At 42.8% G+C, this 26,784-nt stretch overlaps 1 protein-coding gene across 2 annotated transcripts in view; it reads right to left on the bottom strand.

The window, feature by feature from the left end:
• atp2b3b (ATPase plasma membrane Ca2+ transporting 3b) overlaps window positions 1-26,116 on the bottom strand; it is a gene marked incomplete at both ends in the record, with an annotated part of 57,846 nt that extends 31,730 nt beyond the window's left edge. The window contains 7 exons of one of the 2 annotated variants that reach the window (XM_080496596.1): window positions 864-905; window positions 1,282-1,338; window positions 6,051-6,176; window positions 8,910-9,035; window positions 9,275-9,532; window positions 13,152-13,349; window positions 25,867-26,116. In XM_080496596.1, the coding sequence (XP_080352722.1) occupies window positions 864-905; window positions 1,282-1,338; window positions 6,051-6,176; window positions 8,910-9,035; window positions 9,275-9,532; window positions 13,152-13,349; window positions 25,867-26,116 (1,057 nt within the window). The remainder of the gene's footprint in view (window positions 1-863; window positions 906-1,281; window positions 1,339-6,050; window positions 6,177-8,909; window positions 9,036-9,274; window positions 9,533-13,151; window positions 13,350-25,866) is intronic. The other variant, XM_080496597.1, reaches the window with a different exon arrangement.
• Between the last annotated feature and the right edge of the window lie 668 nt (window positions 26,117-26,784).

Below are 26,784 nucleotides of genomic sequence, written 5' to 3'. Positions count from 1 at the left end.
GTGAATATACATTTTATAGTCAAGAAACTGGAGAAATGAGTTGTTTCTAGCAACGGTGGTATAATTTATATATGTTCTCCATAATGAGGTTCTATGAGGTATCACATAACGTTCAATCAAATAGTACAAAACTCACTACAGAGACTGTACTAAACTGCTTTTCCCAAGGAAAAAAAAAGCATTACAAATTAAAATTTAACGTGTGTGAAGTAGTAAACTGATACACATTCTCAGAATATTTCCGACATAAATACCATGAATTTACCCTTAAGGTTTGAATTTTGAAATACAATTCTCTCTCTTACACTTGTACTTTGATCATCACAGTGAGTGTTTCAGTATCCGCATTTTCCCAGACTGGTTTTACATTTCTGGGTTATTTATGGCTTTTAAAAATAAAATAAAAGTGTCAGGCGGCCACTCCTGACCCGTGCCTACCTCAAGCGCACCACTTCATGTTAAATAGATAATGCTTTTTTTTTTCCTTTCGATACTGTTAAATTTAGTTTCTCCCATTCACAATTAAAATCACAATTTCTTTTTTAAAATAAAAGCTGATCATGAATAGAAAGCAGAAGATGATGTTTGAAACCATTTGAGTAAAAAATATCTGCATATTTATTCTTCAATATGAAGGAAACATTAGCGTTCTCACAGGAGAAGTTTATAAAATGCAATATCTGAAATGAAAAGAAGCACTTGAACACTGAAGTGACCCTTGTTTCATTTAGGGTTGAGACTTTTTCTCCCCTGAAGAAAGAGACGTTCACATCAGCACCAAACTGACACTCAGTCACACACACGCACGCACGCACGCACGCACACACACACACACACACACACACACAAAGTTAACTTAGTACCTTTGTTCTGATTGTTCTCCACGGCTCCGGCAGGCTGTTTTCCTGAGGAACAAAAAAAAAACAAAAACAACAAAACACGGGGAGAGTCATTGAGGGGTGGAGGTGAAGCTGAAGAAGGAAGGGTTAATGAAAAGGTGGAGCACAATAGTTGTCATCAGCTCGTCATCTTTGTCATGTCGGGACAGCAACACACTTCCAGAGACCACACAGGAACAATACTGAAGGGAGGAACGAGAAGGTACGCATATCCTCATACACTGGGTCAGGAGACTGAGGTCCATCATCATCGTCACTATCATCATCATCATCATCATCATCATCATCATCATCATCATCATCATCATCACTCGGCACACGGTGGAGTCTAACCACTGGCTGAGGGAAGGATTCGGGGGCAGACAACTTAGTGCTCACATACCATTGGTGACTGTGTTGTGACTGGCCTCTGTGGAGATGGGACACTGAGTACTGTCCTCTGTTGGGGGGGGGGGTGTGTGAGGAGGGGAGGTGGTTTTTTTTGGGGGGGTGGGAGGGTGGGGGTGGGGCAAAAAAGGAAGGAACAAAAGAGAGCAAAAAGGGAAAAGTAAAAACCTCAGGAAGTCAATGGGTGTGAAGCACAGACTGTGTGTGTGTGTGTGTGTGTGTGTGTGTGTGTGTGTGTGTGTGTGTGTGTGTGTGTGTGTGTGTGTGTGTGTGTGTGTGTGTGTGTGTGTCCTTCCTCCGAGGGTACGAGAGCAGGGAAATCATCATGACCAGAGTCCATACAGTGACTTGCAGCAATCCAAAGTCTGTTCTTATTGACTCTTGTCAGTAAAAAAAAAGAAAGAAAAGAAAGTGAAACTAATAAAAGCTTAAAATTTAGTGTGTTGTAAACTATTAAACACCCATATGAGGCCGTTACGCTGAGCGGTGGTTTGGTGAAAGTGCAGGACGCCCTCTGAACGCAGGCTCAGCAGTTTGATCCCGGCCTCCACGTGTCCCGGGAGTCCTTGGGCGCCACGCGGCGCGGTCACTAACTGACAGAGGCTGATGAACATGGAGCACGACAGCAGGTCTTCCCTCTGCCTTTCATTCAAAATGCTGCAGTGTGAGCTGACAGGAAGCAACGGCAGTGATCAGATCAGCCTCCAATTGTTTTTTTTTTTTTTGTTGTTTTCATTGACGTCTGGTCATAAGAATTCTTCTCACATGTACAAAGTCTAATGTCTTCTGCTGTACAAAGTGTACCAGCAGAACACATTCTAGAGCCTTTGATCTCAAAGGAATGTTGCGAGCTCAAAAAAAATAAAAAAATAAAAAAATAAATAATATATATATATATATATATATATATATATATATACATATAGATTCAGCTTCTTCACTTTCAGCTGCATTATTCAGGTCGTCAAGTAGGGCACATCAGAACAAACCTTGTGCCACATGTATGAAATATAATCTCTCTACAAGAACAATGAACGACCAACATCAACCTTGTAAATATTAACCTGCACCTGATTGTAGCACCTGCTAGCGCTGCTAGCCACACCAAGGCTAGTGTGACATTGTTTACCCTGAGACACTGTGATCTGAGAAGACGGCACAGCTCACCACCACAACAAGCTCTGGATCTGCTTCACTTCACTTTTTGAAGCTTCGGAGGCTCCAGGAAGTCTCTGGAAGAGTCTGAGTACACGCTGCTAAATGCTAACTAGACTGCTCCAACTTCAGTAGGCTTTATGATCCAATAAGGATTCAAAGGTACCTTGATTGACATTTTCATTTAGTGGACAGAGAAGTTATTTTGCAGGAATGTTCCTTGTGTCAATATCTGAGTGTGAATAATGATATTTGTGTGGCTGCAACGGCATTCTTTATTACTGAATACAAATGCAAATATATCCTCACAAATCTCTATGCTTGCATACAAATTCCATTACAGTCATGTAAATAACATTTCCAAACTCGGACATGAAAAGCTAAATAGCCCCAACTTCATCTTTTTCCATTTGTTTTATCAGCAGTACTGCAGCCAGCCACCAGGGGGTGATCCACATCGTCTGGCCTGCAGTGTTTTAGAGATGAGTGTACAGAGCAAAGGAAAAAAATAATAATGTGAAAGTAAAGGACAAAAAATGAAGAGAAAGTAAACCCCCAAGCAAAAGTCGCAATGCACAAGGAAAAACTAACGAGTCCTGGCATTTGTAGACGCCACATGAATAATGTATTTGCTCCAGTAAATGGCGGTCTAATTGATAGAGGCCAGCGAGGATGCAGTGCATCCCGGGACACGACCCACACTTTGGGCATGGAATATGCAAGCTTAGCGAGAGTGTTAATTCCCTGAAATAAGCAACAAAATTGCTAATTTGTTGCTTATTTTTGCATTTTAGGATGACACTTTACCCCCCCAACCCCCCCCCCCCCCCCCCCCCCCCCCACCCCCACTCAACCCCCCAGCAGTAACATTCACATTCCCATGCAGCATGAAGCGCCGTGGTTAGAGGCATGGATGAGTGCATCGGTAATGACATTATCCTTAAGTGCTAGGGAAAGTACATGCAGCCTCTGTTGTCTGCAGCCCAGCTCTGACTGCAGGGCCGCTGCAAAACAAATCTGAGCACAGACTAATGCTTCATGCGTTGACCAACCAACACTCTTCCCTGAAACGCTCTGGCTCACCTCGCTCTCCCAGTTCCTTCAATGATTGATTCAATCTGCAGTCTCTCTCTCGCTCTCTCTCTCTCTCGATCTCTCTCTGTCAGCTGATGAACAGAGGGGTACCGGGAATTGCGAAAGCAATGGCAACGAGGGAAAAGTAAAAGAGGGCATAATCTCAGGGCAAATGAGCGCGAGAATCAGCAAAAATAAATAGACGGAGAGAGACGAAAGAGAGAGAGAGAAAGGGAACATGAGACATGGCAGAAAGGAAGACACATGAGGAGAGGAGAGGAGAGAGAGAGAGAAAGAGAGAGAGAGAGAGAGAGAGAGAGAGAGAGAGAGAGAGAGGGGGATGAAGAGGATGTGGACTAAATTATCTATGAGGTTAAACTGGTGTGTTTCCTGTTGAAGCTTTTATCTGACATCAGTTAGGCACCTGACTTCACACACACACACACACACACACACACACACACACACACACACACACACACACACACACACACACACACACACACACACACACACACACACACACACACACACACACACACACACTGCAGTGCGTGAGCATGTAGGATTATGCAACAGCTGGACCCCCTGAGTGCAGACGTTAACAGGACCCCCGAAGAGAAGGAGCCACAGAACGAGGATGGATCTGCATCATTTGTACCGTCTCGCCTCTTTGAGGCTGTTTTGTGTCTGTTGGTTTCTGTTGGAGGTTCTTTTGTGTCTGTGGCTGTTCAGTGACTGCTTTTCTCTGTTTTGTCTGTTTAAGGCTGTTTAATGTCTGTGGCTGGTTTGTCTGTGTTTCTGGTTTGTTAATGTTTTGGGTCTGATTAATATTAGCTGGTAGCGGCTTGTTTAATATTAGCTGGTAGCTACATATTTAGCATTAGCTGGTGGCTATCTGTTTAGCATTAGCTGGTGGCTACATGTTTAATATTAGCCAGTGGCTACATGTTTAACATTAACTCGTAGCTTCATGTTTAGCATTAGCTGGTGGCTACATGTTAAACATTAGCTGGTAGCTACATGTTTAGCATTAGCTGGTGGCTACATATTTAGCATTAGCTGGTGGCTACATATTTAACATTAGCTGGTGGGTACATGTTTAACATTAGCTAGTGGCTACATGTTTAACATTAGCTGGTGGGTACATGTTTAACATTAGCTAGTGGCTACATGTTTAACATTAGCTAGTGGCTACATGTTTAACAGTAGCTGGTGGCTACATGTTTAGCATTAGCCGGTAGCTACATGTTTAACATTAGCCGGTGGTTACATGTTTAATATTAGCCGGTGGCTACATGTTTAGCATTAGCTGGTGGCTACATGTTTAACATTAGCTGGTGGCTACATGTTTAATATTAGCTGATAGCTACATGTTTAGCATTAGCTGGTGGCTACATGTTTAATATTAGCTGGTGGCTACATGTTTAGCATTAGCTGGTGGCTACATGTTTAATATTAGCTGGTGGCTACATGTTTAGCATTAGCTGGTGGCTATATGTTTAGCATTAGCTGGGCGGTCCATTTATACGGCACCAGTGTGCTGATGCACTGTATCCACAAAGTTTTCATCCCGGCTCCCAAGGTGGAAAGATTCTTTCACGGCCGCTATTCCATCCTGCAGAGACTGTCAGAGGCTGCAGGGCCTGTTACTGCATGTGCGCATCTCTCCCCCTCCCCCTTCCATCCGTTGCAAACAAACATGGCGGCCCCATAGTGGTATTACTTACGGCTGGTAGTCTAGTTTTGTCGTCCATATCAGTAGTTTCATAGTTGAGACTCTCCCCCGATAGCATCCGATGCGTCATCCGACAATACAAATGTCAGGCTCTCTCTATTTTCTTCAAGTTTATAGTGTATTGTTCTCTGCACACATGTCTGTGTGGTTTCATTTCAACATCAAGCGGCAGCGCCCTCCCATGGCCCAGCATACTAACTACATAGTTGTCTGTGAGTCTCCTGCTGCAGTGTACAGTCCTTTTTTTCAACAGATTAGATGTTGTCACGTGAAACGCTGTCGTGTCAACAGGGCCTGAACCTCCACACACAGCAGGAGAACAAACCAAACCCCACACAGAAAGTCCTGACCCAGATTAGAATCCACGTCCTTGTCACTGTGTGGAAAGAGTGCACTGTGCAGATTTTCAACTTGAAAGACTCAATTTAAAATAAAAGGGGTTAAACGTAAAACATAAAACAGTAGTTTGAGTGCTCTCACTGATGCGTCAGCAGACCTTGAATGGTACAAAAAGTTCACATTGGAAACAAAGCGTGGGTTATGGGTGTGAAACATGTGGCCCAGGGGTCAAGACTGGCCCCCCCTGAGGGCCTCAACTGGACCAAGGGACCGGGAAAAACTGAAAAAGAAAGGAGTAATCTTTCATGTTGAGTGGGTGGTGAGAGACTTGCAAATAGTTGAAATGACACGGTGCTCATTTTAGAAACACAATTCATGGAAGTGATTACAAATGAGTGAATATGAGGAATCTGAAGCATGTATGGTGTGTCGGGAGCGTCTCGGCGCCGCTCACACACCTTTCTTCTCCTTGGCATCCTCCTCGGCTTCTCCGGCGCCCAGCAGGGTGAAGATGATGCCCGTCTGGGAGTTCACCCCCACCGCCGTCACCAGCATCCTGCCAGAGCCCTCCATCACATGGGTACCTGCACACACACACACACACACACACACACACACACACACACACACACACACACACACACACACACACACACACACACACACACACACACACACACACACACACACACACACACACGAAGCAAGTTTAACTACCAAAACAAAGCAATAACAATCTTATAAAAGAGTAAACATAATTTTGTAACATTTGCCAATATTGTAGCTTATCTTGAATTTATTCATTTTAGCGCCCGTCATAAAGAACGGTGACATTTCACTACAGTTTTAGCTGTTTTACCAAAACTGTTGGTAAAAACATTTAGGCTGTTTTGGTAATTTTAGCAGTTTTAGATTATTTAATCATCTCTGCTGTTTTTTTTTTTTTTTTTTTTTGCAATTTAAATGTCTCATAGTGTTTTTATATTTTTGCCATTTAAAATGATGACGTTAGAAGTTTTAGCCATTTTGACTTTTTTAATATCTCATTGACTTTAGCCCCTTTCAGTAGTTTTACCTATTCCGTCCATTCTCGCTGTTTCACACTTGTGACTGTCTCCATTTGTCAGATATCAAGGTAAACTGGTAAAACAGTCTTTCTACTTTGGACCAAACCATCTTTATCTCAGAGTTTCTTCAAGGTTATTCTTTCAGAGAGCTGCTGACACATACTGTAGTTCACAAACTTTCCAATTTCAGCGTCACCTTGGTCACCTGGAGCAGTGAGATAAGATAAAACCTTTCAAAGATAAGAGGTTTACTTTTTTTGGAGGAAGTTAAAGCCCTCCAGTGCCACATGTAGTTGCAGATGTGACTGATGGTGTGAAGCAGGTTGAGACCAATCAGGTGGTGAAATGAACTTTATGAACAATAAGATTCAGAGAAGTTTAATTAAAACTCTTCTTCACTCACTGCAACTGATTCAACCTCTTTCAAAAGGGCCTTAAATGTATTGTTAACGACATGTCAGTGATAAACTTTGACTTTCAAAGAGGAAGTGATGAAGTTTTTCTTATTGAAGACATCATGCAAATGTCATTCCTGTTGAGTTTGCTCACTGTACCTTAAAATATCATTAAAATATCATTTAATTACATATTATAACAGTTGTAAAAGTGTCTTTTAATAAAATAACTGGACTCTTTTCACCATGTGTTCTGAGAAAACATATAAAAATCTGGCTTTTAGGTCAAATTATACACATACCCCAACTTCCAAACCACAATCTGAGCATTATTTTATTAATTTGGGCAATGAAGACTCAGATCTCAAGATATTTGTTTTTGCATTCTGACATAGTTACCAAATAACAGGTTTTGTTTTCTTCATAGTGAAACGGTAGAAGAAGAGAATAAGTTAATATATATCTTATGTTTAAGTTCTTTCTTTGCACTTTTACCAAAAAATGAGGCTGCAGGAATGTTTCCAGAGAAAACCCATGTAGTCTCAGGTAGAACATGCAAACGTCCCACAACCTGAAAACCTGCTCCAGTAAACTCAGTGTGATGGAGATTTAAAGGGGTTTTGACTTGGTGACCCATAAATATTGTAAAATGTAATCTTGAGGTAGTTATTTTCTTCTGGAGCTTGGCCACGCGTTCATAAATATTACATAATACAATCAGGTCCCACAAAGTCTTTCTTTCAGGCTGAAACATCTTTCAGTAGAATAAACTGTGGAACATGTCGGCATCCTAAACTGGCTTCAAAACAAAAGTACAACAAGTCAATTTTCAGATTATTTTCTAATTAAATCTTTCAATTGAGTCCTTATGAATAATAATCGCGATATGAAGCCTTTTGATGCTGATATAACAGTGACATATACTGTTTTTAAGGTTTTAATTTATATATATATATATACATTTTTAATTTATATATATATATAATTTATATTACATTCTTATTGAGCAATGTGACACTAAATTTAAAACTATAGCAATGCATAGTAATTGTGCAACATTTCCAGTTTCTTACAAAGAAAAAACCCCCCACAAGATTATAATTGTAACACTTATGAGTTTAAAAATGTTATTTTAACGGAACGTGTTTCACTTGAAATGACCTCAGAGGGCAGTACATTTTAAATCTGTTACTACTGTTTACTATGCTAAAGATGCATCCAAGTCCATATTTAACATTTTCTTTGACATAAAGAATACTGATAATGAACTGCAAAATGCATTTATTATGTGTTTTGTTCAACACAGCAGTGACGTCTAATACAGAAACCTGCATTGAAAATCCTCAACTTGACTTTGATGGGTTTTTACAAAGCTGAAAAATAAGAATGGGTTTTTATAGCAGCTTATTTTAGGCGGACAGTTTTGTAATTAATGAATTTATCAGGAGAAGAATTAAGGATTTTCTTTTCTTTCTTTCTTTTTTTCCCCAGCTCATTCTAAGGTCCAGTCCATCTGAGTGTTTATTCACTGTTTTGTCACGTTCATGTTCCATTCGGTAATTTTTCCTCCACGGGGATCAACACTGCTTTTGTGTCATCGTGAAAAAGTTGCACGACTTCTTTGGTTAATGAGGCTTTGACACAACGCCAAAGCTTTTCTCTGGAGAATACAAAGAAAGGAAGTGTGGATCTGCTGCAGGCCTTTCGGGAGGTTTCTTCTTTCTCTCTGTTCTCTAAAATGTAGATTGATAGTAATGTGCAGCGAGATAGGGCGGCTGCAGTGTATCCTGTAAAACTGGAGTGGACTGAATTGAAAAACAGAGACAGAACGTAAATCAAAGCTGCGAGAACAAACCTGACAGCAGCATGGGGTCCTTGTCCACAGATTTGCGTACGTCGTCAGACTCCCCAGTCAGAGAGCTCTCGTCTATCTTCAGATCGTTGCCTTGGACCAGGATGCCGTCGGCTGGCAGCAGGTCCCCTGAACACAAACGTGCAGTAATTGGTGTTTGATTGGCCGTGCTGGTACCACGTCACCGCACCCATCAAGAAATCCATCAAATTAATGTACATATCAAGCAGTCACACAACAGCTCTGTCAGCAAAAACTGAAACTGAATAGAGTTACATACATTATTCTCATCTACTGTAACCACCTGACAGCTTAACGTCATTCTTCAGTAACAACAGGAACACGTGCAGGCGTCTGGCGTCTCTCACCGTATTTGACTTGCGCCATGTCCCCGACCACCATGTCCGCCACCGGTATCTGGATCACGTTCCCTTTCCGTACGACGGTGAACTTCTGCTCCTGCTCGATCCGACTCTGCAGACCCCGGAACTGCTTCTCTTTGGACCAGTCGTTAAACGCCGTGACCAGGACCACGCAGACGACGGACAGCAAGATGGCGGCGCCCTCGATCCAGCCGGTGTCGCCCTCGCCTTCATCCTCGGCTCCCGCCGACACGTTCCCGCACGCTGCACACGGGAAGGGGCAATTAACAGAGGCAACGACAACAATAAGCGAGAAGATAAGACACATAAAAGGCTGTTGATTCTTCACAAAGCCCTCGGTTCTTGACAGGGAGACCAGCTTTTAGAAAGTTGCTTTTTTTTCCTACACTGACCTCTTGAAATGTTCATGACTTTTTAATTAAATGTCATCAGATTCGCATCTGAGTGAAAATTACAGACAATTATTCAATATATTTACTGAACATAAGGACAGTGTACTGTATTCATGTAATTTTATAATTGATATTTAATTTATGTATACATGTATTATAATTATTTTAAATTCTATTTAGTTATTTATTTAAGAATGTGTTTACAACCCTGGATATGAGAGTGTCTATTAAATAGCTCAAACCAATCTCTTGTACTCTTCTTCCAGAACATTCTCAGCTCATCCACATCCATTCATCCATCCATCCATCCATCCATCCATACAGCTTAATCCTGTTCAGGATCCTGGACATGCAAACACCAGTGCTCCACCATGTAGATCCTAATTCCTCCAAAAGATGGTTTTTCATCTTTTCATGCTGGTCTGTGTTGGATTCACCTTTATGTGTTTTCCCTGAGCTTCACCGTCCCGGAGGATCTTTCTATATATCCCGGGATCGTTTCACTTCCCCCACTGCAGCAAGTACAAACTCTGACCTTCATCTTAGTTTTAGTGCTGACAAAGTAGTAAAACGTTTAATACAATTAATCACAGGGTTGATATGAGTTGATTTCAATTAATCGCTTTTAAACATTATACATTTTTTATCTGTATTAATCACGTTTGATTTTGCATGAGAAGATTTGAGAAAGAGGGGAATCTATCTGCATTTATTGTGTTTATTAAACACCATTAACACTTCATGTTATCAAAAAAATCTCTTTTTCAAAAGAAGCATTTATCCACATGAATGGCTGGTGGCTCTTTAAGCCACCAGCTACTAAGACAAACTAACTTATTGGTGTTGACCGAGAGGAGATCTTATATAAACTGCTTTTAAACTGGAAGTGCATTGGTCCCCAAAAGGCTTTTCCAGAGATGTTTTAACAATATTGAGTCAATTTGCATTGTAGATGGGTGAATTGTGTTAAAGAATTTTAATGAGATTAATCATGATGATAGGTTAATCCATGTTAGTGTGTTTGTTTTAATAGATTAATCCATGTTAGTGTGTTTGTTTTAATAGATTAATCCATGTTAGCTTTTTTGTTTTGATAGATTAATCTGTCTTTGTGTGTTTGTTTTAATAGATTAATCCGTGTAAGCATGTTTGTTTTAATAGATTAATCGTTGTTAGAATTTTTGTTTTGATAGATTAATCCAAGTTAGCGTGCTTGTTTTGACAGCCCAAGTTAGTATGCAACGTCCTTTTCGGTCATCAAGTTTGTTCTAAACAACTCAAACTTTTTATAGACCACAACATATCTTCCCTGTCGTGTTCTGCAGTGTTGAACTAAACTGGTTTAATTTATTTTGACGGAATTTCACCTGGAAAAGTACATGTGGAGCTCCTCAAGGCTCCGTTACGGGTTAAGCCACCTCTTATAAACATGCCACCACGGCAGAAGATTAGACTTTAGACTTTCTATTCATCAGTGAAGTGCAGTGACTGTAGACACGACAACACAATGTCAAAAAGGCAGGAAATATTAAATACAGGTTATAGACACAACAGTAAAAAAAGACAGATTGGAAAAAATATTATATAAAAGAATCACAACAGGCAAAATCCTGACACCCAATGAATGCACACAGGGTTTGTGGAAGTGGGGGCGTGTGTTCACACAGAGAATGAGCAATGTTGTTCCAGTTATGCGCCTATTGTCTCTACTTGTGAGGTGCTGACTGGAGGTCACAGTCCATGTTCGAGCCTCAGAGATCTGCAGTCCCAGGTGTTTGAAACTGCACACCGTCTCAACAAACTGATCGTCAGTGGTTCGTAGTTCCTCTGCTGTCTCCTTCCAAAGCCCACGATCAGCTCCTTGGCTTTGCTGATTTCCAGGAGCTGATGTGTTTGCCAGCTCATCCTTGTGACTCATGCAGCCGACCACTACTGTGTCGTCTGCAGATTTGACAATGGTCTGGGAGCTGGTTGGGGCCACTCTGATGTGGGTGTGAGGGGGGAGGAGCAGGGGGCGGAAGACACAGCCCTTGTGGGGCTGCGATTTCTCCCTACATGGACCACCTGAGTTCTGACCGACAGGAAGTCCAGGATCCAGTCACACGGGGAAGTGTTGAGCCAGTCATGTTGTTGTGGAGTCTGATGGGGACTACGGTGTTGAAGACTCAACTATAATCAATGAACACCATCTGTGCTGATGCCAACATCAAACTGTGTGTAAAAGGCCTTCAGGCCATCAGCTAGAGCAGGGGTGGGCAGTCCTGGTCCTGGAGGGCCGCAGCCCTGCACGTTTTAGATGTCTCCTCACATCAATACAGCTGACAGCAATTAGTGGCTCCCTGTCAAGCTTCCTGCAGAGCCTCATCATGATAACAGGTGTGTTTGAGCAGGGAAACATCTAAAACGTGCAGGACTGTGGCCCTCCAGGACCAGGATGGCCCACCCCTGAGCTAAAGCTTCACCCAGACTCGCTGGAACGTGTGATCTTCCCCTGAAGTCAGTGATGGTCAGCAATCCTTGCCACAAGCTCCTCATCACAGTTCCACTTTGTCCCTGTACCTTCACTTAGCGCCCTTCACTCCCTATCTCAGCCCGTCAGACTGCACTGTACATTCCTCAATCCTGCCCCAGGGAAGCACCGAGACGTAGGCAGCGTCAGGTGTGGTCCTTCACAGCGGTGCAGATAGTCTTATCCAGCCAGGGCTTCTTGTTCAGGAAGACCCTAACAGTCACCATGAGGACAGCGTTGCCTACAAGTGTTGCCATCAAGTGCTGCCATCAAGTCCGTCCCCACTTCCGTAAACTTGTTCATGTCACTGGAGTTGAATTGGAACATCTCCCATCAGTTGTTTGTATTTCGGCACCAGGAAGATGGAGGAATAGTCTGATTTAGCCGGGTGGAGGTGCGATTGGGTGTTCGTATGTCAGAATATTTGCACTATGCTTTGCTCAACCAAGGTTTTTCATAGTTCATGATATTTTCAAGTAAGCCCCCATCTAACTGTTTAGTATTAGAATTTGATTATATGACTGATATTAATATGAAGTAGAAAGAGACAGCAAGAAATGCAAACGTTACCAAATGTTGTCATTGGAGAGATGAGAGTTAATAAACTTTGCTACAACTTTAAAGATGATCTATTATATTATATTGTTCATGTATCAAATTCTTTTGTGTTCTGGGAGGAGGGTTTCCGAGATGTAACTGAATCTATGCGCTTGGAGCATGGAGTGCTCGTAAATTGACATCAGCCTCATCCCACAAGGTGAGGGTCTGCAGAAATCTGTGATAAGGCAACTTATTTAACCCTGTAGAGAGCAGTGGTGGAAGCAGTTGGAAACGGAAATGTTCTATTTCTAACACACTATGAAACTCAATTGATGCACGGGGTCATATTTAAACTTTATCACATTATTGAAGAAGCGAGAGACTTTAAGGTACTGGAGGTGTAACATCCTTCATCTCTTACATTCAGTTTCCGAGCCAGGAGGCTGGTAAAAGGAGAGGCCCAGAGAGATGATGGCCGCGGCCTCCAGGATGATGAGCGTGACGTCCTGCAGAGCTTCCCACACCAGCTCCAGGAAGGTCTTGGGCTTCTTTGGGGGAATGAAGTTTTGGCCGTATGCTTGGTGCCGACGCTCCAGGTCTGCTGGGTCCCCTGTGAGGCCTGAGAGCACAGACGGGGAGAGAGATTCACCATCAATGTCCCGTGAAAACAAGCAGAAAGTCACATTTACACATCAGGAGGAAGAAAAAAAAAACAGCACACAGAGGGACACAATCATCATGTAACTCACTGCTTTAAGAAGCTACTGTTTAAATGGTTCAGTTGTTCAGGGACTTGAACCTGCAAACCTCAGAGTCCAGTTCTCTATAGACAACTACACTGATAAAACATTCTACTTGATCCATTTAAAAAAAACAACAAAACAAGGTAACTATTTGCATAATTTACTTGTGTTGATGAAGCAAGGCTGTGAAAATAAATAAAGTAAAGTGAGCTGAGTGTTTTTCCTGTCTCAGGAAGGTTTGACCACCTCTACAAACATGTTTGATAGATTGTTCTAGTTTATTCTAATGTACCGCAACAATATCCCCTGACTCTTTGTATGTCTTACTTCTATACATCTACAGGCCTTGGAAACACTGATGGCTTATGGGTATTGTCGTGTTTGGTGTTTTAAATACTGAATGAAATGATGTGGCTTGATGGATGTAGGAACCGCCCCCCCACACACACACATGTTTTGAACTTGCCAAACAATATTGGGACACAACATGCAGACTTGAAAGGTTTTCTAGAAGTAGAATGGGAGGCAGAGCCTTCAGCAACCAGGCTCCTCTCCTGTGGGACCCGTTCCTAGTTTCACTTAGGGGGATCTGGCACAGGCTCTACATTTAAAGCCAGACTCAAGATCTCTGTTTACTCAAGCTTACAGTTCAGGCTGCTTCCAGACAGTCTGGACCATTTTCCAGTGGAGCTACCATGACTGTCCCCACACCCCCCGCCACCACTGCCTCTCTATCGCCATTTCAAGATACCTGAGACCCCCCACCTCTCTCTCTATCACTTCTGCTCTACCCCTCTCTCTCTCTCTACTGCTCTACCTACCGCCCCACCTCTCTATCTCCATCGCTCTTCCTCTCTCTTCTACCACTCTACCTCTAGATCCCACTGCTCCAACCAGGTTCTGCATCCCTACCCGAACAAGGATTTTTGTTCCCCCCCAGTCTGTCTGCCAGCAGAAAAGCCAAAGGTTTCTTCCTGTTGGAGGGAGATTGTCCTTTCCACAGTCACTATACTTCCGTGGATCTGTTGGGTTTCTCTCTGTAAAAAGCACCTACAAATGATTGTGTTGTATTTGATGCTGCATAAATAAAGCTGAATTCAATTGAATTCAAAATATTAGGATCTGAGATACCCATATACACTTGGGACACATGGCAGGTGAGGTAGTATAAGAAGAGGGTCAGTATATTAAAATACTACTGTCAGCAAGTAAAATGTCAATCACAGGACTGGTACAGACTAACACCCGGGATGTGGAGCAGTAGGCGGGACTGTGGAGGAGATTCAACTGATGGAGAGACTCACAAACACACTGAGACTGCAATTTAATAAAAAATGAGAAAAATGGACAAATTACAGAAGACCTGACGAGAACAACACCATCACTTCTGCCCGACAACGATGACTTGATTCATCGCAAAGCTGAATATTTAACTATGTATAATGTGTGTTACACCGTAAAACTCAAAGAAAAAAAAAAATGAAATACTGAATAAAACACAGTTTTTGTTGTGTGCATGAATTGCTTCCAATTATTCATTTAGTCATGTTCCGAAGGGTAAAAACAAATGTTTTTTAGTTCAATACGAGACATATTTGTGTAAACTTGTGGGGTTTATAAGCTCCTGACCAGCACGTTTGTTTGAGGAAGATTTGAATAAAACAGACAACAAATAAAAACTGTGGTATTGGAAACTTCAGCTGCACGACCGTGAAGAAGAAAGTGTGAGGAAAAGATCATTGAGTCTGTTTTTAATGGTGAAAAATTCAAAGTCAGTTCTTTCTAAATGCTGCGGTTGAACCGAGCTGCTCTGGGCTGATTGAAATAAATGTAAGTCAGACACATTAATTTAATTCAAGAAGGGTAGCGCTCTTATTGTTTTATTGAACCATTAATCTTAGTATTTATTACCCTTGACAGTTCTGGAAAGGTTTTGCGCAATGTTCTTTTAAAGGAAATCAAATTAACAATTCGACGGTTTCGGAATCCGTTATCAGAAGTAAAGACAAGTGTGATCCTGTGACGCCTCCACTTCGGGCAACAACATGATTTTAGTGAAAACAGTTAAAGAGTTGCTGTCTCGCTCTGCTGAAGCTCATGTTTGAACTGTCACTGTTTTGCTAAACTTCTGTTTACTGGGGGAGGAACTGACCCAGTCCTTCCCCAACTGGTGAGGATCAGTTTGTCCGGCCATTTAAGAGCATCTTCCTCCCCGCAAACTCAAGTCACACTTAATGAGTGACTCAGTCTTCAGGTCGACACAGAAAACACTGACAGCTCGGTGGATGCGTCACACAACACCACAGTGACACAGATATTATTAACAGACGGCGATAATTAATCCTTTACAGGTCAATTTCCTATGAACCAACAATCGTAAATTGATGGGAATACAAAAATATAGAATAAAATTAGTGGCTGATCGGTGGAATTTTCTATTTCTTAAAACAGGATAAACACACAGTGTTCAGTCCATTTCCTTATTCCCAGTTAGTGCACCTGATTTATGCATTTATGTACACAGAACTCTCCCACAACTGGCTGAATATGAATGTTTAGATGTACCTAATCTATTTGAAAGTCACATTTAGTGTACTTTTGTTGCAAATAAGACATTGTATTGTAGTATTTTAAAGAAGATGTGGTTTCAAATGAAAATGAGTGAATCCGAAGCATTAAAAACATATTTTATTATATAATTAAATCTAATAGTGCATCTTGCTGTATAGCAGCTCACCAACAACTGACATGTAGGGTGGTAAATGTTTGATTACATCCACCAAGGACTTAATAAAATGATTGGCTTATATTTCTTTGTCTGTTTGTAGGGTTGTTGGCAAGACTACGTCAAAACTATTACACTTATTTTGTCAAACATTTCACCACAGATAGATATCAGGTCATGGACGGTTCCATTACATTTTGGAGGTGAATCCGAATCCGGATGCGCATTCTGGTTTCGTATTTCATTTGATAGGCTTTTAAGGGTTACATCACCGCTGATAGATGAAACCTTTGGCGGACGTCAGAAATCTGTGATTGCTCTTGTTTACTAGTGTTTTAAAAGGTGCTCCACTAAAGGTTCAAAGGATCACAAGTTACTTCCTACGAAGCTGTAAACTGTTTCTCTGTCACTGGGAAAGTCACACTGCTTTTAAAAGAGCAGCAGGCAAATTAACTCAAGTATTAATTCATAGCAGAGCATCAAACCAGGAGGAAAACGTCTATCATGGTTTATTTTCAGTTTATGAGCTTTAAAGGGAAACATGTGTGTTCAGAGGTTGATGCATACATTGTGAGGTTGTTGGTCTGTGTTTAAAGGACGATCCCAATGGAGGAGACACGAGTTTAAACCTCCAGAAACCTTTAAACTGCACCTGCGTCCTCATCCAGGATGTTCAAGGAAGCTCTGCAAACAACGTGAAGGAAAGTCTCCTGCTGACAGCGTCAGCTGCAGGCTGAAGGCTGATACGAACCTCAATGCCACTCATAATCATTCAAAAACACAAATCCAACAATGTTTTCTTCGATAACGACCTTCAGAATGATTCAAAATCATATTTTTGATCTAAACAATCTTTTAGGTAACCTTTTTCTATTCTCTTTACCTTAATATCCATCCTCTTGTCTACTCTACTTGACTTATTTTGTAAGCAGTGCAAAACCCAGCAAAATGACAGCATTTTTATTTTTAACTTTTAAAAATTCTAAAAATGGGACACTCCATTTTATTCAGGCCAAACTATTTACAAGGGTCCATTTGTACCTGAGGTTTTCCAACGTCAGTAAATTAAATAATAAAACTATCCAAACTGGATAAAACTGTCCATTTATTTGTAGTTAAATATCTAAAACTGAAAGGAATTGCACATATTTACAGCCAAAAACTGAACTATTTCTCGCTGTCAGATGTGTTGCGATCTCTTTCAGTCAGACAATATAACATATGATCTGCATCAACAGTTAAAATATATACTGCAAATGTGTTTATCGTCACAAGTTTGATGCTGCAAGTGAATGTGGTGTCGCTACTTTTCATCAGGTGGAATTAAACACTGGCTGGACACTAAAAGAGTGAAAACACAGGCGTGTTCATGTGGATATATGAGAAGTTTGAAACAGGAGTGTGGTGTTTTCTCATTATACTACAAATACTGAGCAAACAGCTTCTATTTCAGGCCCTGCTGTACTTTCTAGTTCCTCTTGCACTATTGAGGTCTATCAGAGGGCAGTTATTTATCTGTGTTCGGATGTTCAGGTGTGTGTTTCTCTTGGGGGGGGTGGGTATGGGGGGTATGGGGGGGGGGGTGTAATTGATCACGTCTTCCTTCCATGTAGCCTCACTACCATGCTGTGATAGAAAACCTCTCCATCCTCACCTTCCTCTCCCCTTCAACCTCACCCCTAAGTGATTCAGTTTCCATGGCGACAGATATCATGTCAGGGGCTTCCTGTCTCCAACAAGTTTCTGCCCAGCAACAGGTGATGTCACTAGTCCGCTGCTGCTCCAAGCCTTTACAGCCAAACATTTTGTCTGAGCTCTGGTTTTTGATTGGATGCAGCGAGGGGGGGGGGGTGAGGTTGGTCGAGATCGGTGTGTGTGTGTGTGTGTGTGTGTGTGTGTGTGTGTGTGTGTGTGTGTGTGTGTGTGTGTGTGTGTTGCTGCAGGGACGGTACGTTGCCCCCGGTGTGTCCAGTAGTTGCGTGGCAATGTGTCAACAGGGTTCAGAGCGAGGCAAGGCAGCGAGAGAGAGGAAACAGGTGACCTTATGCTGAGTAATCATAGCGAGCTGTATCCTCTTTTCATTAGTCCCTCCCTCCCTCCCTTCTTCACTCCTTCCTTCTTATCCTCTTCCACAGCCCTCTCTCTCATCAGGTCTCCTCCTCTTTTTTTCTCCCTCTCAATCTCCCCTTGATGTGTCCTTGACAATGCGGCAAGCTGTTCTAGCTTTCCTTCCTCACCCCTCAACCACCGACCCATCCCTCACCACCCCCCCACCCCCCCACACACACACACACACACACACACACACACACACACACACACACACACACACACACACACACACACACACACACACACACACACACACACAGTCCTCTCTCGTTGCCTCTTCCTCATCGTTCCCTCTTTCCGTCTCCTCCATGGATGTCTTGGTCTCATGCTGCAGTGCTCTGGTATCCATATCTGTTTGTGTGATGACTCTGTATTGGTTTAACCCCCCCCCACTCTGTGGATCGCGTTACAGATGATGCTCAGCATCAGCTGCATCATAATGTACACACCATCTTCGCCCCAGTGTGTGTCTGTGTAACGACCTCCACACCCATCATTTCCTCTCTGATGTGCTGATTCACATCCAGCTCTCTGATCAGTGTGTGTTTATTGTCACTGTACAAAGGCTCAGATCTGAACATCTCCAGCCCAAGCCATCAGTCGCACTACTTTGAGCAGTTTCCAGTGACACCGTCACCTTTCTACAAGGTTTACTACGTGTGTGTGTGTGTTTGCACTGTGGCAGGTGTGCGGCTTTACACTACAACGTATCTGATTTGTGAAAGTCAGCAGAGTTCCAGAAGAAGAACTTCAACATTTGTGTGTGTGTGTGTGCGTGGGTGTGTGTGTGTGTGTGTGTGTGTGTGTGTGTGTGTGTGTGTGTGTGTGTGTGTGTGTGTGTGTGTGTGTGTGTGTGTGTGTGTGTGTGTGTGTGTGTGTGTGTGTGTGTGTGTGTGTGTGTGCTTAAAGGTTTGTTGGGACCTGCTGCACTGATTCCTGAGCTGCCCACAGTATCAGATTAGCAACACTCAACACAGACTTACTGTAACTTCACACCCACCAACCCCTCTCACCTTTTATCATCTCTCTTCCTCACGCACACACACGCACACGCACACACACACACACACACACACACACACACACACACACACACACACACACACACACACACACACACACACACACACACACACACACACACACACCTTCCTCTACTCACTGCCCTCTCTTCCTCACCATTTCCATCTTCTCCATCTCACAGTTCTAAGTCATCTTTCTCTCGCTGTGTGACTTTCCAGGCCCACTTCTCGCTGCTGTTGTGTTGCTAGGCTACAAACTAGTTGGAGAGGTGGGCGTAGTGTGGTACCACACCCCGTTCAGAGCACACCAGTAGGCACACACACTGAGAACGCAGGAACACAATTTATACTCCAGAACCATCAGATCTTTTGCAAGAGTTTGATCAACTTCACTCTATCTATCTATCTATCTATCTATCTATCTATCTATCTATCTATCTATCTATCTATCTATGGTGAATTATCACACAGTTTGGAGTTCAGGGGTCAGTGAGAAGGACATTAATTTTAAAGGAGTCATATTCACTTCCTAAAAGTTTTCCAGCAGTACTAATCGTCTCCATACCTGGACCGACGTCCCAGAAGAGAAGAAAGTGTGTCCTCTCTCTCCCTGGCTTGTTCCAGGTTTTAAAAAGTGTGTTGTTCCAACCAGCCAATCAGAAATCAAACCCTATATAGTGTCATTGGGGGTTCAGCCAATCACAATCAAGGTAGGCCCCTCCCCTTTGACTCCTCCCACAATCAGGCAGCTCTGCTCTGGCACATGGCACCACGAGAGGAAGTACTTCCTCCTCTTCCCATAGATGGGCGCGTGTGGGCGGAGCCAGTCCAGGTCACACAGACACAGCAGATTCTGAATGCAGCTCCTATGATCCATTATTCTAATGGATGAGAATCAAGGAAAAACTGGATTTGGAGCAATAAACTTGAATACAAGATTTTTGGACCAATGAGACCATGTTCAAGTGGTGAAAATCTGCATGATATGACTCCTTTAAAATGGAAAAAATGTCAAACAAGAACAGGCACTCGGTAGAGCACATACCTTCGCCAACGCCACATTTATCACCATGGGAACCAATGGATTACCAGTGTATTTGAGCCACCACACCACTCCTTCCATCGTTTGTCACGGCCGTTTGAATTGCTTCATGTTATCACTGTTTGACACAAATGTTGAAATATTTGACCACCCCCACTTCTCCCCCTGACCTTTGGCCCCCAGCCACTAGCCAGGATAATGAACATCACTGCATCATGCGGCATATCAGAGGATAGGCAATTAAAAAGGGAACATTTTGGTATTTGTTTGGGATTAATTGAATTAAAACTGTCCAGGTTATGACGAATATACTTTCTTGACCTTTTTGTGACCTCGACCTTGACCTTTGACCCAATTGCTCTCCATCATCCTTGGATAAAGACAAATCATCTCGGAAAATGTAATGCAGTTCTTTTGCTAAAAGTTGGTAGCATACAATACATACAATACATACATACACACATACATACACACGTACATACATACATACAAACCAATAAATAAATAAATACACAGACAGAGACATAATCTTGGCTGGCTAACATTGGACATAGCCAAAGGTCATTTGAAAAATCCGAGACACCTTCACAACATCTGCACCCTGGTATATTTAAACTACATTTCTGAGTAATTGTATCACACTGATAGATGCTTTAATATGTAATAATCCGATCACTGTGTTTTTCCGTCATGTCATCATGTTGTGATGTCATCATGTTGTGATGTCATTGCTGCGGCAGGTGTCAGGTCAGGTGGTTGCATGCAGGAGGTTCTTGTTTGGTCGCTACAGCTTGAATTCTGAATTTAAAAAAAGACACCCAGCATGTTCTCATAAACTAAATACTATGAACAGGTTAGCTGCTGTTCCAGAACCTTCTGTGGATTTGTTCCTCAGCTTTTAGCCCACGATTAGACTTCTTTGTTGTCTTCTTCACAGTAAGTTTCCCTGCGTTTATCGAGTCCCTCGCAAGTTCCTCACACTCTGAACTCTTTCTGTTCCTGCTCTAAATATTTGATGATTTTTGGTTCCTTTTGGAGACATTTTTCTGCTCATCAAATCCAGCAGTAATGAAGGTTTTTCTATGGCGCTGTAGCAGCTTTCTGTTGTCATACAGTGACACTTAGTGGTCCCAGATGGGATTTACCATATATTTTGAATTTTAAGTTGATTCTTACAGTAATACAAGCCACATAGCAAACATCAAACATGGCATCCACCTGTTTCTACTATGATGATCAGCATGACGATGCATTAATAGCCCGTGAATAATTTCAGTGATGATTGCTGATTATGACTTTTAAGCTTCGGTGCAAGTCTTTTGGTTCTTTCGTCAGAACTCATTGAAATGAGTGAGGTAGACAAAAACTGTTCAATCAACACCAGTCATAGCATTTTGATGTCCATGAAAAAAGGATTTCCAGGACAGGAACCTTCTTAACCTGAATGTACTGTATGTATTTTCAACTAGAATAAAAAAACACAGTGAACTTAAACTTGCAGACTGTTTTAACAATAACTGCACGTTAATTACTGTTGTTGCATATTGTCTTTCTTTCTTTTGACGTCATCCAAACAAACATTTGGGTTACGCACTGAAACCAGCGGCTGCTTCCACAGGTGAGGCGTAAGAGATTTGGGTTAATCCTTGTACATTTTAGCTTCATTCATCTATTTATTCATTTACTCGATCAGCTTTCAATTCATTCACCCACTTTAATCCCATCATTCACTCATCAATCAATTCATCCCCCATCTTCTCTCTGTTCACCTCAACCAGAAACCTGCTTTCTGTGGCAGGATTACTCTCCAGCAGCTCGTCCGTCACAGTTTAATGGGTGCAGTTCATCCTGCACTCGTTTGTCTGAGACGTAACAGAAAATCAGTGTCAAAGAAATAAACAGTCACCATTCACTGTGTTCAGTGTTTTCTGTATTCTTTCATAACTGTCAGAAGATATTTTACATTAGACTGAGATAGTTATCAGGAGGAATATGCATTAGAAACAATGTGCTATGCTAACAGACCGAGCTAAGATTTAGCACGTGAACACAAAATGGCTGAATCTGCAGTATGACACCATACCCACTTTTTTTATGATTTGAAAAGAACAGGGGAAGTTATGGCTGAACAGAGATGTGACTTGAATTCCACCACAGGGCTTTACATGAGAGGGCGCGCTACGGGAGCAGTGTCACACCAACTAGTGTCACGGCCACTAGTTGGTGCTAACTTTAGTACTATGTATGGATTTAATATGCATTAAGTTTGACTGTATGGCGTCACGCTTCACTGAATCGGAGGTGACGATGCAGAACAACATCACGCATACACGCAAGCTGTAGTTTGAAATAATTTACATTACATCTATCTTGTAAAATCAACCCTCACATTTACAAAACGTCACAGCCTGGAAGAACGTTTCACTTTCCATCATAACCACATTAAAATGTGTTGCATTGCTGCATGTGGAGCAACAATGATCAACAGAAATATAACCATGAAGCAGGAGCTCCACCCTAAACTCATGGACGCAGAACTCATGAGACACAGGTGTGGTTGTTCTAAGCTGCGAACTCAAAGACCGATCGTGTGGACAGGTCATGTAAAGAAAGTAAGGTTTTTACTGATACAGCCATTTTATCGTTACTGTGAAACCGACATGGACACGATAGATATAACAAGAGTGGACTGAAGTGAACGATGTTTCCAAGTACATGTGAACGATGGAGACCTGCAGCCAGAGAAGCTGCTCAGCAGATAAATGTGAAGAGCTGAGGTCACACGGTGTGTGAAAAAAAAGAAGAAGCCCAAAGACAGATCATATTCTACTGAAGTGCTTTTTTTTTTTTAACGTTATCGCAATGCTGGACAAGATTACTGCGTGTTCGCCTGATATCGTGCAGCCATAACCGAAGATGACTGTTCCTAACAAAGCAGGAAAAAGCTCTTTGATCGACGGACGTTATGAAGGTGGAATGGAAAAACTCCGAAAGACGGAGAGGATTTAAATTGGCATTGACTCGTAGAGCTGCAAAACCACCGACTGCGTCTTTCCTGGCTGTTGGACTCAGCCATGACGGAAAGTGATCACATGTGGTGTGGGATTATTTTATTAGTGCTACTGGCTCAATAATGAAATAAATATTGGACTAATGATAGGACTGTACGCTCTGGCGTAGATGTTTCTGCATCTTCAGTCCGCTGACATAATGGTTCCCATTGATTAACCGCAATTTAATCACTCATTAACCCTTTAAAGGTGAAGTACAATCAACGTCTCCTTTCTAATGGGCCAAATCTGGACTTTATGCTGAGACAGTGGCGCTCAGTAAAATATAGTCAATCTTTTGCAATTTGTATGTAAACGACGTATTCAAATAGGATTCCAGTCAGTTAATTCATTGAACAATTCACAGATAAGTCACATAAGAATGTTTACTTATCATTTGAATATCCTCAATATATTTCCACTTGTGCTGTGCCCGATAAAGGGTTAACAGCAAATCGTGTGACGCTAAAATCATAACACCATAAATGCAGAATGATCCCTATACAGTCAGACTGCACAGGCACTTTACATTTTAAATAATAAATGTACCGAGGAATGACTGTAAACGACTCAGTCTGTGTGCATATTCTCTATCTTGCAGGTAAAAAAGCGTCTGAAAGCCATTGAATGAGGTCAGCTGGGTTTGTTTTCACCCCGAGCTCAACAGTTAAATAGAGTTTTTCGTGGATGTTTGTGTTCCTTCCGTCAGATGCCCTCATGCCATCAGGGAACAGATTCCATGTGAGCTGCACACCTCACATCTTGTCCTCATGACGCAGGGAGACGCAGCTGTGGACACATTCCCACTGAAAGCCAAATCAGCGCTGAAGCCACTTCACAAGCTTCCATTTTTAAAAGACCGCTCCACACGATGGCAGAGTACCTTCGACATGACTGCTTGACTCATGGATGACATGTGATGGGACTGTTTGCTCCCCGGTGACTGGCCAAAGCTGAAGTCACTCCATGAACCGCTGCAGACCTTTTTGCTCAAATCCCTCCGACTGAAAACATGTTCAGGATCAGCCAGCTGAGTGACGTTGAAGAAAACGGCCCTGACGGGATATGTGTGTTCGCTGTTGCCTGGATTGATCATGTAGCCTCTGGATGGAGCAATGAGCATCACAAACACAAAATTAAATGAGCTAATAAGATACCGATACCAGGACGTTATCAAACACATCGGAGCGTTACAGAAAATAAATCTGGTACATAAATGAAATCTCTCACTAACTCAAATTTGCAGGAAAAGATTAGCAAGACAAGAAAGTCTGAAAAAGGTGTAATGCCAGAGGAGCGGGTCAAACACACACCATAATTGATAAAAGTCATGTTGATCACAGATTGCTGTCAATGAATCTATTAGCATATACTGTATTACTCCTACGATATTATGGGACACAGCTAATATTCACATATATGAAGTACAACGCGCTTCATTCATTCATTTTTTTTTTCCATTTTCTTTAATAATCCCTCTTGGGAAAATCATTTTTCCAAGATTCGGTCTGTCGTATTTCTGATAGCAGTGGATGGCCACAGCAGGCCTCACCGAGAGCTGCTGGGGGTCAGGGGGTCATGCTTTGAGACCCTCAGCGGTGACCTGTCAGCTGTGGGAGTCCAACCTGTGAACCTCGGGTCACAAAGTCCACCTCTTTAACCCGGAGGCCACCACAAGCCCGGGTTTTTTCTTGCATGCCTGCTCGTGTGTGTGTGTGTGTGTGTGTGGTGTGTGTGTGTGTGTGTGTGTGTGTGTGTGTGTGTGTGTGTGTGTGTGTGTGTGTGTGTGCACTTTTCAATACAAATATTGGTGATTTCAGGGTTTCCATTTCAACATTATAGTGCAGTCTACAATAACGAGGTGATGTTGAGGTCATTTCATGGAGCCATCTTCTCCACCGCTTCGTCCTGTTCAGGGTTGCTAACAACTGGCCCCGCCCACCGCCAGCTGGACAGATCGCCAGTCCATCAGCTTATACAGCACAATGCTAGGAGTCTGTATTTCGTCTAAAACTGAAGAAAAAAAAATGTGTTGAATCTGTATTTGATGCCATTTAAAATGATATTTGAAGAGTAGAGATTTGAAATGTACTAATACTGCCGCCTCACTTGTTACTGAGCCAGGCTTTTAAAAATAGCCAGTTCACAGTGACTCCATCTTTGTGGTTGGTGTGACCCGAGCAGGCAGCACCGTCTCTCTCATTCACAAAACCTCAGCAAACTGACTCCTTTCCTGTAAATGCATCTCCTCCATCCAACAAGTCAGCCGTCCATTTATCTCGTCATGTGTCTTCTCTTCCACGCAACGCACCCTCCACCAGTCTGCTCATACATTTGCGCTTTCATCCATTCATCCATTTACTCCTCCATTATTCATCCACCCATCCAACCTTGCATTGCATTTTGCCCCCATTCAGCCATGTGCATGTGCGGCCTGCTCACCGTCAGTGGTGCTGGACTGTAGTCTCTGGCAGAGTCCCTCCAAGTCGCCGTAGCTGTCCTGGACCTTCTGTAGGGCGTCGGACCCCCGGAGCTCCATCAGCTCCCTCAGCTCCGTCACCGTCACCACAAAGTCTCCGCCTGCATGGCCGCCGTCCGCCCTTCCTCCTCCACCGCCCCCGCCTCGAGTCCCTTTGGGGTAAAACTCCACAGCGCTGTTTGCCATTTCGCCCATGGTGGCTGTTGTTGACATGTCAGTCAGGTTAACGCTCTGTGTTGGTCCTCCTGTCCTCAGTGGTCTGCTCTGGTCCCCCTTCGTTTGGTGGGTGGAGAGTTGCTCATGTGTACAACAGTCAAAACCTTGTTTATGAATTAAGGTTCACCCAGGTTTTACCCAAAGCCCGTTTTGATATCTTACTGAAGGGCAAAGGGAGTGTTGGTTGTGGGTGTTTCTCCTTCTCCCGGCTTCCTTGGTCAAATGTCCCACTGCTCCTTTAAATCTCCATCATAGATGGAGGTGGAGGAGGAGGAGGGTGAGGGGGATGAAGGACAGCGAGCAGGGGCACCTCAGAAGCGTGACGTCTGAAGGAATCCAGCTTTCTTGTCCTTCCTCTTCCACTGCGACTCTTTTCTTGTTTCTTTCCCCCTCCCTCCAGGGTCACAGCCAGTCCATCGGTGGACGGAGGGACGGAGGGACGGACGGGCCGACAGACAGCAGACGTGCCAGCAGACGTGCTAGCAGACGTACAGAGATGAAGAGGTGATGGGCGGGTGGGGAGAGGGACGAGCGAGGCGAGGGCCGCTGATAAATCAGACACAGGAAGCAGATCCAGTCCAGAGGTAACTACTGCTGCACTACCGGGACCTGGAAGAGAGCAGGAGAGAGACAGAAGCATTACCACTGCGCTCCATTGATCTCAC

Source organism: Blennius ocellaris, assembly GCF_963422515.1.
Source record: "Blennius ocellaris genome assembly, chromosome: 5".
In the NCBI taxonomy this organism is placed as follows: Eukaryota; Metazoa; Chordata; class Actinopteri; order Blenniiformes; family Blenniidae; genus Blennius; species Blennius ocellaris.
Note: the sequence above shows the minus strand (reverse complement) of the source record. Positions and strands in the feature narration are given on the sequence as shown.